General features: G+C 41.7%; 1 protein-coding gene across 1 annotated transcript in view; it reads right to left on the bottom strand.

The window, feature by feature from the left end:
* Positions 1 to 470: 470 nt before the first annotated feature.
* cwc27 (CWC27 spliceosome associated cyclophilin) overlaps positions 471 to 16243 on the bottom strand; it is a 31435-nt gene continuing 15662 nt past the window's right edge. Inside the window, exons 12-14 of the mRNA XM_080017868.1 lie at positions 7152 to 7261; positions 6933 to 7036; positions 471 to 1036 (exon numbers count right to left, since the gene is read on the bottom strand). Coding sequence (XP_079873994.1) covers positions 874 to 1036; positions 6933 to 7036; positions 7152 to 7261 — 377 coding nt within the window. The 3' untranslated portion in view covers positions 471 to 873. The remainder of the gene's footprint in view (positions 1037 to 6932; positions 7037 to 7151; positions 7262 to 16243) is intronic.

Here is a 16243-nt window from a genome sequence, read left to right as displayed (position 1 = left end):
GAACAGCAAATCCTAAGAGGAACTGTACGGACAGTTAGATCACCGCGTCACCTGTTTCATATTTCCAGGAGCCTGGCTCCTGCTGTAACATTTACTCCACTTCCTGTTCCATATGAATTTTTTTTAAGTAGGATCCCAGAAGAGCCGTAAAATACGGCGTGCCGGCCAAATAGCACCTAGAACTGCTTAAGTTAAGGGAAAGGGTTGCATAGAACCTTTGCAGGACCAGACCAGGACAAGAACGAAAAGAAAAAACACTTTAAAAAAGGTACATTCTTCACTGGTCTTTTACCTCAGTGGAGTTATCTGGACCGTCAATCTCGGAAAAACTGCTGGTGGTTGGAGGAGAGCTTCATTTTGGCGGCGGACTTTTAAACTGAGGATTTGGACGCCAAGTACCAAGAACGGAGTATTTTTATTTATAAAAAAAAAAAAAAAAAATCAAACTATTCAGTACTCGCAGCTGGTTTAGAAGTGTAATTTATTATGACGGAACCGACTCAACAAACGGGACACGGTCTGAATAAAAATTGGTTTGAAAACAAAAGCCAAACAAACACTGGATTTTAACAAAACAAAGCACGAACAACAGAAGAGAATGATGATGACGATGATGACGACGGCGACTCTAAGCGAACGGACGTCCGCCAGAGGGAAAGGCCTTTGGAGATGACAGGGATATTACACACTCTGGGTCAGCGTCCTCGATCCAGATGTTCGAGGCCGCACATCAACGAAGGGAACGACGCGGTTCGAAGCGGTGGGAAAGCGGCGAGGCGGGATGCGGCGCGAGCACCTATTTTCCAGGGGCCAGGCGGCTCGGCGGGGGAGGGGGGGGGGGGCCGCGCCCCCTGACCCCCCCCGGGAGGCCGTTCACCTCTTGGCCTTCTTCTCCCTCATGATCTTCTTGCTCTCCTCTCTCCGCCGCTTGTTGACGGGGTTGCGCGGGTCGTAGATCTCGAACGTGTCCTCGTCCTGCATGTTGGCATCCTTGACTTTTCTGGTTTGCTCATCAAACTGCAGAACGTGGCCCATCCTAAATCAGATGAAGAGAGAGCGGAGAGGGTTCAAAGAGAAGCGTCGGAGCGCTCTCTGGCCCGATAAATCACCGGCCCGGAGAGTTATTGCCTCCGAGGATTACCGCTTTGTCCGAGGGTAGCTTACTAAGAAAACAAATAAACGGTGTCCTTTTGCCTTTCGGGCGAACGTGTTGACATTAGTGATCACAGATTCTATACGCAATCCTAAATATTCTTAACGGCATTATGACCTCTGAGAAACACATTCACACAGTAAGGTATTTAAAACCCTGCTCTTGGGAACACTAATGGTGCGCTAATGTGGCCAAATGCACAAATCTTCCCACCCGAGGCCCCCAGCCATTGAATCGGTATTAATGCTTGGCCGGGGTTTGCCATTGGATCGTAATAAACGGCTTCGTCTGTGGCGATGTGCTTCCTGATTGAATTGTGTTCCTGTATTCTTCTTCAGCCGATCCTTTTGGCACCAACGATGCACATGAAACAAAGCCCTGCGGCAAAGGAGCCAAGTGCGTGTCGGGAGGTAAAGAGGCAACTTCCCAAACCAACCGAGGGCCGAGGTTGAACTAAAAAAAAGAATAACTCAAACAAAAAATCCACATCCACACCCGCTTCAACAAACTGCCGTTGATGCCACGCCCTAACACCAGATGAGCAGCGGGCTTACGCTATCGCAACGTTGTAAAATGGTCTACGGTGGTTGCCATGGTTGGCTTAGTGGTTTAAAGCTATGGAGAGATGGATGTACTAATATTGAAGTGCTTTGCACAGGGTCACAAGGTGTAGAGTGAAGTGTTTATTTTTTGTTTAAAGAGCAAAAGGCAGGAAAACACTACATCATACGCGTTTTGAAGCGCTGCAATGTCGACAACTTACATTCGGTTTAGGCGAAAAATAATAAGGGTGATTCCACGATTGGGGTGCCTTGTGTGTCCCACTGATATAAAAGTATGCATGTAAAGAAAAGGTCAAATACTTTTCACACTTCAGTAACGTGTGTCGTATACAACAACCTCCATGCACATTTCAGATAAACAGCTTAAACCATGAATAAAAACTACCAACAATACTTAGAAAACAGCATTTCTGCCAGGCTCCACCCACTTTACTGTAACCCAACTTTACCTTTAAGTATCATCCTTCAAATCCATCTGTGTGAATCCATCTCATGGCGCGCTTGAAACATCCTTTTTAGGGAGTAATTCACTATCAATTATGAAAAGGGTACATTTAACTCGTGTCCCATAATATTCACTCAACCCTGTTGCCTGAACACATCCACCCCAAGGAAATATTTGGAATGTTCCATGAGTCACATGACACCCTGAAGGGAAGAAGGAACATAAGTCCTCTTGTTCTGATTTCTGTCATTTCACTGATATTGTCAAAGTACAGCCCTGTTCAGCACAGAAAGCATTACCCGAGATGGGTAAACTTTTTTATTATTATTATTATTATTTTTAAATGGTTAAATGCATGTTTTCTTCGATTTAATGTTGGAAAATGATTTAAAATAAAGTTTCATTTTGAAGAGTTGCAAGGGCCGAATGGTAACCATTATCGTGGAATCACCCATACCATAGGGTGGCGTATTTTCAGGACTCTACCTTCGATTCCTTCAGCTGGTTTTCCCACCGATAACATAATTGATCCACTGTTTTAACTGAAATGAACAAAGAGCCGCTCATCCATAAAAGGAGATTTTCCATTTGCTTGAGAGTTGAGTGAACTGGAGCCATTGATATATTACCACTTCAGTTACTTAGCTGAGAAAGCACAAAGCGTTTTTTCTGGGGTTTCTTTTGCAGTTTCAAAAGGCACTGTCTCGTTTATGACACAACACCGGTATTTATTGCTTAGCTTCACCCCGGTTCAAAGACAGGTGAGATAACAGAGAGATGACTAGAAAGCACTCGGCGGGGAACAGACCTCTGCCACGGAACCACGTTTTCAGAATCTGAAAACGGGTAACAGAATTAATTCCCCAAAAAAGTCATTTTGACACACTATTCTTTCCTCGGATGTCTTTTTTAGAAATTAAACAAAACGTCCCATCTCAGGGTAATGTTAAAAGTATTTTTCAATCTATGCCATATTTTTGGATAATTGGGAGTCGACCTGAGTGAATCTTGTAAATCACTCCAGTATTGAGACAACAGCTTCAGCTGACTGACGCGCAATGGTGCCAAAAGGAATTGACCACATTAGATGTCCATACAGTGCATGAAAAACATATTTCTGTTGTATTATAGGTACAGGTGAAGCTGTTCTCTCCAATGTACCATCTTCTGGTCAATTTAGTGATGATTTTGTCATAGTGTCTACATGAATTGTAGAAAAGCAAGCCCTGACGAGCAGGATCAGCAGCGTGTATTAAAGAAGCAGTATTGATAGCGAGGTAATACAGTAGATGCATTTACAAAAGAGATCGGCAAGCCAGGCATACAGTGTTTTGGTGGTTACAATAAGGACTATACCATTATAAAAAGGCCAAAGCTAGGAAGCTACATGAATAAAAAATAAGTATCTAAGTCTTAAGTCGGGAAAAAAACACATTTGGATTTTAATTCATGAAAAAAGAAAACAGAAGATATCTCAGAGATGAGGGCTGTTGTTGCAACTACTATGTACCTGTATACACAGCATAGACAAACTGAAGACTAAATAATCATCCCCTTAAGAGTTTGAGTACTAAATTACCGTTCCTATATAATCTTTGCAATATATTATTGAGATTAGCTCTTATACACACAGTGCTTCTAGAGTTTCTTTTACTACGTATGTATGTAAAAAAAGTAGATAGCTGTTAAATCCACCAATCTTTACAATTTAGTTATTTTTGCATGACTGCTTGTCTGCTATTGAAAACATTTAATCACACTGCAAGTAAAATCACTTCATTAGTGCTCTGGCAACCAAAATAAAATCTTCAGCTGGAAACCAAGGTGCCATGTAACTTATTTTGTTGTGGTAATGTAACAATGACAGTCCCGATTCCCATGTTTCAACGACTCTTCTAGGATTCTGACCAGAACCCCCGACCAGACATATGCTAGTCTAGATTGAGTCCCACTGACAACTCTTCACATAACGTACAGTGTAGTACCTGTTGACGTCTGCGATCTATCGAGGACGAAAAGTGCTGCTGGGACACTGATCCTCAGATGAAGGCCTTTTTAGGCTCTTCCTCAGTCCAGGTCAGGTCCAGGTTGGAGACAGGAGGGGAGCTGGGCCTGTATGGCGTTAGCCCTAACATCACCCTCACAACTTACTTCTCTTTTCGATTTGACTTACTTCAAATATTTGTACCTGCAACCTGGCTTGACGACCATAACATGCAGTTTATGCGCAGGCTTAAGAGTGTGGCGGTGTGCATATAGTAGTAGGTATGTGTGTGTGCGCGCCTGTGGTTTTGTGTATGTCTGGTTTTTGGCTCAGCAGTGTGTGCTACTCCCTCTGTCCTCCTATGTTCATTTGAAGCCAGCAGAAATTGTGACAGCTCATCTAGTATGTCATGGCTAGACTCTGCCAGGCCCCGAGGAGCCCCGCTGCGTGAGCTGGCTGCCTCCGATAATTTGTCTACCAGTCTTGGCGATGACAGCCTGCCAGCCGTATCGCCCTGGGTTATGGCCCGAAACGCAATCTGAAATGGAGGCATTTGCTCCTCCGTCCTTATCAAAAGCCCTCTGCGCTACCATGATGCAAGCCTGTGGAGGCCTTTTCTGAATTTATTTTTCCTCCGCCCCCCTTTTCTGTAAGCCAAGGGTGGGATTTAAGGTAGGCGGGTGCAACGGGGGGGCTCTTTGCAGCGAGAATGCAGACTGTGTGTAGCGTGCGTGTTAACAGAGGCCAAGAAGAAAAAGGGAGGGGGTGGGGAGGGTGGGGGAGTAGTGGGAGAGTTTGTAGACACAGACACAGATGGAATAGTTTACCTCCTCTGGCCCAGACTTGACTTCCAGTGTCTGACCTGTTGTAACCCACATTCTGTTCACAGTGCTCCTAGAGTGGCACAGACGTCCCACTGGTGTTTTTGTAGGACTGCTATGCTACTGCGCCAGTGCTTCCCTCCGCCCTATACCTGGCGGGAGCGGCGCAGTGAGGTGTCTACGGCTAGGAGAGTCACCAAAGGCCAGCCAAAAGTTCACTCAAACTCATTAGGGCCCCCACACACAGACAGACTACTTCAAGGGGGCTCTTTGAGACTAATAGCAACTACAGGTTTTGTTATTCTAAATCTCTCGCACACAGTGACTTTCCTCAACAGTCAAACACATGGTATTCATTACAAATCCCCTACTCCATATAGTTACTTTGAGATCTTTGGTGAAAAACAGAATATGAGAGGAAAACACAGCGTCAAGGCTGATTTCCTGATGGCCAATCTGGTGGGTATGGGCTGAAATCCCAACTTGACATATGCGAGCACAACTTGAACTTTACCATACATTCATCACCACGGGTGAGGTTTGTGTTCGGCGGTGGAAAGAGAGATTTTATGTTGTTCAAATGTTGGAAAGTAATTGAGAAGCATCTTGCAGTATGGTGGATCACTGATTCTCTGTCTACTGTAATAATGCCTCTTAAGTGTTTAGCAGAGAAAAAAAAACGATGGACTGGATCTAATTGACAAATAGGCTCGTGAAGTTGCAAGGTGATTGTCAACTAGACGTAAGCCTCAGATATAAAACAGGTCTGACAATAGGCACTTTGACATGTCCAAAAGCAACATGAGCCAACTAAAAGGGTTCCGAGGAGGCCAAATATTCAGCGCCAGAATTGCAGGTGCATCGGTTACAAAAACTTTGGTTATTTTAATGTGCCAAGGGTAACAGTCAAGAACCATGAGAGAATATGCCAAACGTGGACAAACTGCTTTAGCAAAGTGGTGAGAGTCCCGTCAAAGCTAGACCAGACGGACTGACACTTATTAGGATAGTGGATAAAAGGCACAAATGTATAGCCTCAAAAACAACCCCGGAATTGCACCTTTGAGAACCGGTCTCAACACACAAACTACACGTCATGAGCTTCAAAAACCATTTTACCATTTTGAAACCTGTTGTATCGGAGGCCTACATATAATGACATAACTGGTGTAAGGAGCTCATTGTGTCCAATAATTGCTCTGCATGGTTCTATAACAGCTGGCAATGTCACTCCATGCATTATTTACTGCATTTCTGTCGGAATGCATTGGAGGCACGGTGTCTCCACAGATGAGTGTTTTCCTGAGTCTTCTGCTACTGCAATGGCCTTTCAGTTTGTTTACCGGGAAACGGTTACTTCTTCAGCTGTGTCCTTTGTTGAGTAGTATTTGTATTTAGCGCCTCTATAGGAAACGTGAGGAATCGAACACATTTGCCACACAAGTATGCGAGAAACACTCCTTGTGTAGTGAGGCGGATCGTCTTGCATAGAGCATATAAGAGGCCTAACAGGCCATTTTACAAGTCCATGCTGTCAACACTGTTCCCATACTGATGGTTAAATATTCCAGGGTTATAACACCCCAATAGACACCGGAAAACAAATTCAACAGTGTTTTCATGAACAAACACCAGGATGCACTTTCCTTCCATGGGCTCCCCAGTAACCTGATCTGAACCTTCATCGAAAGTTCTGTAGCAAAGTAGATTTCCACACCCTTAAAGGACTGGAGGCTGTTCTTTTGGAAGAATCAGACTTCCCCACTGTTCAGGACTTGACATGACAGCAGTCCAGCAAGGAATGCAACTGTTGCTGAAGGCAACGGGTGACCTACACCGCAAAATTGGTAGGTGCTTCTGTTTGTGTATGTGGGATAAACATCAAACATATTAATAATAACATTAAAAAAAAAAGTAATGAATCATTATTTCTAACAACACCCAGAGTGATAAGGAGCTGACTGACCATCCTTTGTCATCATCTTCTCCCAGCTCCTCGATCTCCTCCTCTGGGGCTTCACTGATGGCAGATGAAAGCTTGGACTTAAAGCGATCCAGGAGGGCCATAGTCTTTCAAACAAAAAAAAAGAAGCACATCTTAGTTATGGAACAGGAGATTTTGTTCTTGGAACAGATCAATTCAGCTGCCCACTGAAATAAACCACAGCCGTCCAAGTTATGATACCTGTTCTTCCCGTCCCGAACCCCTTTTCTTCTTCTGCTTTTTAAGCTCTTCGTACTTCTTCCGCCCCTCCAGATACTCAGCAACAGCCTCATTGGATGGCTTCTTCTCAGCTGAAGACACACAAGTGACATGGCAAAGGTAGATCAGAATCAGAATCTGTTTTATTTCGCCAGGTACATTATCCATCACAACGAAAAATCACACTGGGTCGTTTTCGTTTCTCCAACACGTTCAGGATGCTGCAGCCGAGGCCAAGAGGTCACTCGGCTCTTGAGGTTTTCTGTGGGGTAAAATTACTTTTGAAGCGTCATGCAATGATCTTTTTGGTAGAATATTAAAATGTTTTAATTTTAGGATGGAATTAGTTCTACCAATTGGATGTTAAACTACTAACATACCATCCTACACTTTGGATTTTGCCACATGAAAAGTGATGTGGTTTCAATGTTTTTTTTGAGCCGGGTCAGCGTATTAGGAGGAAAAAGAAATCCCCCACTACCACTATATTGCTTTAGCCACCTGACAAACGGTTACCAGTTTGGACAAAACATGATCTATTGGAAAAAATGAAAGAAAGTCAGGCTTGTCAACAGTCACTGTGGCTGTCATACATGATGGGAGACGTCTCAATATGAGAACTGAAAAACTGTGCCAAAAACAGCTGTTTCTTTTCATCTCTGACTGACATGCTCTGCGTGGAGCCTTACTAGTTCCAATTTTGTGACCTACATATTGCGGCTATTGTATAACCAAAGGGAAGCTTACTCAACTCTCAAGTCAGGGAATGGGTAAATAGACACGGACATGGTCGAAAATATTGGCACCCTTGCATAAAACAATAAGTTGAAATGGACAGTATTTAGACAAGCATTTGGTCTTTAATTCTTTATTTCACTGTTAATAGTACAGAAACATTGTTTCTGATTTAGAACTTAATATATCCTTTATCCTGTTGGGTAATTGCCCTGCTATATGACCCATGACCTTTGGAGACGCAGATTTCTGACACTGGGTTCAACATTACGATCCAAAATACCTGTGTAATCTTCTGATTTTATGATGCCATGCACAGATTCAAAGCATCCAGAAGCAGAGCCAGCAATGCAACCCTAAAACATCATTGAACCGTCTCCATGTTTGACTGCTGGGACAGTGTTCTTTTCTTTGAAGGTTTAATCTATTTTCTCTAAACACTGATTTACCAAAAGGCTCTAGTTTGGTCTCTTCTGTCCACAGGACATTCTCGCAGTAGGATTTTTGGCGTGTTCAGGTGTGTTTTGGCAACCTCCAGCTCAGCCTTCTTGTGCCTCTCTCTCTCTCTCTCTCTTAGCAATGAGGTCGTCCTCGGTCGACAAAATTGACACCCTCGATTTGAGAATTGGTAGCACAACCTTATGAGAAAATAACTGCAATCAAGCGCTTCCTATAGGCATGAATGACATTCCTACACCTCTCCATTGGCAGTCTGGCCCATCCTTTTTCACAAACCGCTCCAGTTCTCTCCGATTATTCTCCCATCTGCCGTTTCCCCATCTCTCCACAAGCGCTCAACGGGAATTAGATCTCACCGTCGGCCAATTCAAAACAGTTCAGCAAATTGTTACAAACCATTCCCGGGTGCTTTTTAAAGTTTGTTTCAGGTCAGTCACCGCTGGATGAGACCGTGACCCTCGGAGAAGACGGCACGTTTTTCTGACACTGGGTTTTAACATTTTGTGATCTCCTGATTTCACGATGCCACGCACAATTTCTATCCAAATCTCAAAATTAGAATCTGAATTTCATCTGTTTTTGTCCGATGTTCTTTCTCCACCATTTGAACAATCCTTTGATCGACTTCTGTCTTGTGGCCATGTTCAGGTAGGTCGGTGCCGTGGGCCTCAATCGTCATGATGACATTGTGCCTGGGCGGACAGAGGAAGATCAAGGCCTCTGGAGAGGGACTTGTAGGCTTGAGATTGTTGTTTAATGAGTATGATTAATAGATTGCAGTCTCCTGTGACTTCATGAAAAATTGAAAGGAGAACAACCTGTTTGAAATGAAATGATTTCTTACAACTTCTAATGATGCCAATAATATTGTCCACATAATTTTAGGATTTCTGTGTGTGATACTCTAAGATTGAGCATTTTTTCATTTTTTTCGGTGGTCGAGAAGGAGACGAGAGTACACGGAGCAGCAGCCAGAAACCAACAACATAACTATTTTACTTTTCTACTCTGGGTTTTTAGTATATTTCTTATTTAAATGCTGCTTTTATTCGTATTGATCAAGAATCTAACAAAAAATATTTCCGGTGTCAATTCTCATGTGTGTTTTTGTGACAAAACATAGTTTGGAGACCCGACAGACTCTGGAATTCCTCCTGGTGAAAGATCTTTCAAAGGGGACCTTTTATGCAAAACTCACTTTTCCAGTGCTTGTGCACATACATTGGGGTCTCTGATGGGGCTACTAACACATAAACAGTACAAAAATATAACTCAGTGAGTTTTTGTGTGAGCTGTTCCAGAAAACATGTCCTAAAATGAGCTGTTCAGCTTTGCTTCCCTAATATACGCCATTGCAGAAATATATGTCACTTCAGTAGAATTAGAACTGGCCCCCATCTGAGTAACCATGGGAAGCACTCTGACCACCACAAATCTTTGAAAAGATTAAGAATTAATATCAACTGTCCATAACAAAATTGCTAAAGAGGGAAATGTGAGCATTTCATAATTAATTCTGCTGTGTTTCTTTGTATGTCCACGGTAGGACTGTAGTGTAGGCTACAGCGTGCGATCCTCTCCGCGTTTCTCGAAACCAAACCGTAGATGTATTTATTTTATTTTCCGACTTTCTGTAATTGAATGAAACAACAAAAACTGCAAGCCCCGCTCCAAGCGCCGCGCTGGTCAGGACACCGTTGTGAAAGTCGGAAGTAACTTAGACCTTGTACATCTTATGTGAGTGAAGATTCAGCAACTGGATTGCTTGTTTCTCACCTCAAATTTGTTCAGAAACGAATTTTAATGGACTGATAAGGTGAAATTAGTGAAGGTTTACCAAGTAAATACAACGGAGCCTGGAGTAAAGCTCAAACCCCATTGGCTCACAGAGCTAGGGGCCTCTGAATGGTGGCTTCTCCCACTAAAACAGCCTGTTTTCAGACAGGGTGGTTCGAATGCATAATCTGAGTGGTATTTTCAACATGTTTTGGGGACCTCAGAGACCATATATTACCATATATTGACACCATTATATTAACAAAAATTAATTAAAAGGAGCATAATAGGTCCGCTTTAAAGTGTGACGCCCTGTTGCCAATCAGTCATGTAGTGTGAAACCACAACGACTTCAAGATTCCCGATCACAAGACAGAAAGTTGTCTAGTGTGAACAGTACAGCGAGCTGGCGACTTGAGGTAAACGAACGACAAAGTAATCGCTGTGAACAAAACTCTCGGGCTTCAGACCGCGCTGAACGCTCAGTTTTCAAAGGTTTTTTCTACTTTGCACGAGTTGTTGTCAGCATGTCATGGATTTCTTTACATGGTCAACTGCTCCATCCGATCTGCTGTGCGTTTCCCTAAACAAAACCAATAAAAATTGTGTGTGTTTTATTGTAGATTTATTTATTTTCTTTTCTTTATTTTATTTTATTTTAAGACGTTTACATGAAACAAAAAAATCCCTGTATGCAAGAGTCTCGTGTGTCTCCCACAAGCCTGGAGCACGGCAACCTAAGTCGGAACAAAGTTTTAAATTAGGTCTAGTATATCTAATATGAGTCAAGATTCAGCAACTGGATTGCTTATTTCTCACCTCAAAGTTCTTCGGAAAGATATTCTAGTGTACTGATGAGGTGAAATCAGTGAAAGTTTACAGAGTAAATAAAACAGAGCCCAGAGTAAAGCTGAAACCCCATTGGCTCACAGAACCCAGAACTTGTGCTCAAAACCCATTGGTTTAGAACCAGGGGCTTGGCTGCTCATTCACAATTAAAGCTACACACTGAAACAGCCCATTTTGGAATAGTCCGGGTTTAGAAGCATGTCAAAATAGCTCCAATGCATAATTTGAGTGGTATTTTCAGCAAAAAACTTCATAAACATGTTTTGAGGACCTCAGAGACCTATATTAACAGGTGTAAAAAGGAGCATAATAGGTCCCCTTTGAGTTTTCGGCATCTAGGCTGTGAGGTCACACAGTGACAGACAGCGACAGCAGTCTGCTGGCTGCTGGCACATTTCTTTTCCACAACAAAGTGTGATGTCACACACAAGCTGGAGGAAAGCTACACCTGAAAAGTCATGCTGTGGCAATATGAATAGTAGCTTTGACACATTAGTCAAGCTCATCAAAACAAATGAGGTCATGTAGCCCTGCAGTCCAAATAAATTATCACGGGCGGCAATATTTAAATGTCATAACTGCTAACAGTAGAACATTGTCATCACTATCGTTTGATTTGTGTGTACAAATAATAGTTATGACAGACTATTCCATCTTTTGGAAAGGTGTATAACAGGTAATATATATAGTAAAATCTGAAGCCTAAACTATGCTCTTTAAATAGATAACAATAATGTATTAGGTTATACATTCATTCTATACAACTTTGAGCCAAGACATTTTTCAAGTAAAGCAAAAAGCACAACGATTTTTAGGAAATTGTGCACAGTGCAACGGTACAAGTTTGGCTTCAGGCAAACTTGTACCATTGCAGTGTACTTAATATAACCTACAAGGATTAAACATTCCGTTTATCAAAGTTGTTGCAAGAGTTTAAGAAAGCAGGCTAATGCTCGGAGTACAAAAACAAGATTTGCATAAGTAACATCAAGCTGCCAAGATTCTACATAAGGACAGAAATCCTATGCAAAACACTTAGCTACAAAATGTGTGTGTGTGTGTGTGTGTGTGTGTGTGTGTGTGTGTGTGTGTGTGTGTGGGTGGGTGTAATTCCTATTTACCAACTAATACAATCATTAAACACTAAGTAATGTTATTGGCAAGCATTGTACTTTCACAGGTACGAGGACAAGTGGTTCGACGACACATGTTTGTAAATTCAACAGAAAATGTTTAATATGCTTCAACTTGAAATCATTTCACTGCTAACACTTTTGGGATGAGGATGAAGGACATAACATGGGTCAAAATCCGTCACACGGTGGATAACTATTATTTAAGTGCAGAAAACCATGCAATTACTCGTTTCACAAGGCATTTGCGTTATGGATACTACAAATACTGAACAATTACAGGAATTCCCTTACGCATTTTCTCCACTTGGCTCGAGCCAGCACTGAAGTCCGCTTTGCTGATTGAGGAGCAATTCTCATCCTTTGATTTATGAGAGCAACAAGCGATCTCCCTCCATCTCCCCTCCATTCACCTTTTTGTGGTCTCCCTCCTAGCTACAGCTTGTGACATGCAGGATACTGAGTGATGGTGCCCTGGGGTTCTGCATAAGAAACACATCACCTTCTCCAGCTGTTGTCACTAAGTACTATCTTTGAGTTTGATGGCCTTTCTAACTACATTCCTCCCCTCTTCTGTTACCTGGGCTTAAGAGAACTACAAATCAAGCTGCTGTTGTGGCAACTGGGGTGGCTGTGGACAAGAATGAAGGGGTTGCCCTTCACCTGTCAACAATAGACAATTTTTCAAGAAAAGTCAAAGTAGCAGGAGCACGCAGGCGACATTATAGTTCATTAATCAATACATACCTTCGTTTAGCTTTTGTTTTGTGGTCATTACCCACTACCTAACAAAACAATTTGAAATAACATGAAGTAACTCAAATTGCCGTTGGCAAATGAAAATACTAACCTATTTAATACAAAATGTATTGACAATAGTGAGGCTACTGTAACACAATCAATACATTTCACTTATTAACAAAATGACAATCATATTGCTGAAAATAATATGAACCAGACGCTATTAGCAATGAGGAGACCATTTCAAGTTATTTTGGAAAGGGTGTTTCCCCTGGCAAAGTACTTGAATTATGTTAATTAAGACATTATTGGAAGTGAGACAATACCATGAGGTCTATCAAAGGTAAATTGCTTTTCAAACATCTATTTGTTACAAAATTTAAGACTAACAAGATAGCAGTAAAATAAAAACACCAAAAGCATAAACACATAAATTGTCTAGTAAGGAATATTAGGAACATTTCCATACCATTTAGGGTGTCAAATACAAATTGTTTCTATGAGTCGTTGGTTCCACAAGTTATTGGAGATCATTTGGAAAACTTGCAAAATTAATTTATTGAAGTTGAAGCAGTTTGAGACACACACTCATATACAGTGCGCGCACACACACACACACACACACACACACACACACACACACACACACACACACACACACACACACACACACACACACACACACACACACACTCACACTCACACACACACACACACACACACACACACACACACACACACACCTCACACACACACACACACTCACACACACACACACACACACACGCGCTGGTACCCTTACAGCTCATTGAAACAGCGCTTCATTCCTCCTGAAAAGTGATGAAATTAAAAGCAATGTTCTCATGTATACCTGCATGCCTTTAGTATGTCATAGAGTAAAGCAAAAAAACTGTGAAAAGAGATAAATGATTGTTAAAAATATAAATTAAATTCTAAAATGGCCTGGACAAATTGGTTGGTACCCTTCGACGAAAAAAGAACCCACAATTTTCTCTGAAATAACTTTAAACAAACAAAAGTAATTGGCATCCATCATTGTTTATTCCATATTTAATAGAAATCAGACCTTGCTTTTGATTGACAGAATATTTTACATAATATAACAAATGAAAATGGCATGGACAAAAGTGATGGGACCCTTAACCTTATATTTTGTTGCACAACCTTTAGAGGCAATCACTGAAATCAAGCGATTTCTGTAGCTCTCAATGAGACTTGTGCACCTGTCAACAGGTAGTTTGGCCCACTCCTCCTGAGTAAACTGCTGTCTCAGGTTTGAAGGGTGCCTTCTCCAGACTGCATGTTTCAGCTTTTCCATAGGTGTTCGATAGGATTCAGATCAGGGCTCAAACAAGGCTACTTCAGAATGGTCCAATGTTTTGTTCTTATCCATTCTTGGGGGCTTTTAGCGGTGTGTTTTGGGTCATTATTACATTACATTGCATTTAGCAGACGCTTTTATCCAAAGCGACTTACAATTATTCAAACACCGACGGACGCAGTCATCAGGAGCAATTAGGGATTAAGTGTCTTGCTCAAGGACACTACAGCATGCTAGCAGGAGGAGCCTGGGATCGAACCAGCAATGTTTCGATTACTAGACGACCAGCTCTACCTCCTGAGCTACCGTCCCCCACATTATCCTGTTGGGGGACGAAAAACCTGCGACTGCGACAGAGCTTTCTGACACTGGGCAGTATGTTTCGCTCCAGAATGCCTTGATAGTCTTGAGATTTCATTGTGCCCTGCACAGATTCAAGGCACCCCGTGCCAGACACAGAAAAACAGCTCCGAAACATAACAGAGCCTCTTCCATGTTTCACAGTAGTTATTGTGTTCTTTTCTTTGAAAGCTTCATTTTTTCATCTGTGAACATAGAGCTGATGTGACTTGCTGAAGAGCTCCAGTTTTGACTCATCTGTCCAAAGGACATTCTCCCAGAAGCATTGTGGCTTGTCAATATGCATTTTAGCAAATTCCAGTCTGGCTTTCTTATGTTTTTCTTTCAAAAGTGGAGTCCTCCTGGGCACTTCTTCCATGGAGCCCACTGTCACTCAAAAAGCGACGGATGGTGCGATCAGACACTGATGTACCTTGACATTGGAGTTCAGCTTGTACCTCTTTGGAAGTTGTCCTTGGCTCTTTTTCTACCATTTGCACTATCCTTCTGTTCAATCTGGGGTCGATTTTCCTCTTGCGCCCGCATCCAGGGAAGTTGGCTACAGTCCCATGGACCTTAAACTTCTTAATAATATTTGCAACTGTGATCACAGGAACTTCAAGCTGCTTGGAGATGCTCTTATAGCCCCTTTAACATGCTTGTCTATCATTTTTTTTCTGATTTCCTTAGACAACTTCCTCTCCTTTGCTTTCTCTGGTCCATGGTCAGTGTGGTTACACGATGATACCAAACAGCAAAGTGACTACTTTTTGTTTCCATTTAAGTAGGCTGAATGACTGATTATAAGATTGAAGACATGTGTGATACCAATTAAAGAAAACAGTTCGTTTGAAATATCACTATAATCTAATTATTTATAATCTTTTCTAAGGGGGACCAACAAATCTGTCCAGGCCATTTTAGAATATAATTCATCTCTTTAGCAATAATTTATCTCTTTTCATAGTTTCTTTGCTTTATTCTATGACATACCACAGGCATGCAGGTATACATACAAATATATATATATATATATATATATATATATATATATATATATATATATATATATATATATATATATATATATATATATATACACACACACACACACACACACACACACACACACACACACACACACACACACACACACACACACACACACACACACACACACACACACACACACACACACACACACACACACACACACACACACACGTGTGTATTGATATTAGTCAGAGTCCTCAGAGAGTGAGTTTGTTTATGTTACTCTGTCCACTGGCTTGGTGGAGTTTAAGCACTGTAATGTTGAGTGAGTATATAATGGAAAATTTTTAATGAGGTTCAACTGTATCCAAGTTATGCATTGAAAGAAAATCTCTCTTCACTCAAATATCATGGTAAATCGCTCATAATTAAGTCCCCAAAATGTCATATCAAATATTCCAAATTATTTTAACCAAGGGAATTATTTGCATGGTATTGGACTCCATTTGTTTGAAAATCCTAGACACTTTACCAGATGTGGAACTGCAAGCAGAGCATACGAAGTGAGACCATAATTATCTTCAGCGAATGCCGTGGTGACCCCACAGTAAGGCTGGTGTATATATAGAGACCATTTCACATTGTTGCTCAACATTGTTGCCACTACCCGGACCCCTGCAGCCATGTTTGGACCAACCTTGAGCAAT

The sequence above is a fragment of the Zeus faber genome, assembly GCF_960531495.2.
Source record: "Zeus faber genome assembly, chromosome: 17".
Classification (NCBI taxonomy): domain Eukaryota; kingdom Metazoa; phylum Chordata; class Actinopteri; order Zeiformes; family Zeidae; genus Zeus; species Zeus faber.
Note: the sequence above shows the minus strand (reverse complement) of the source record. Positions and strands in the feature narration are given on the sequence as shown.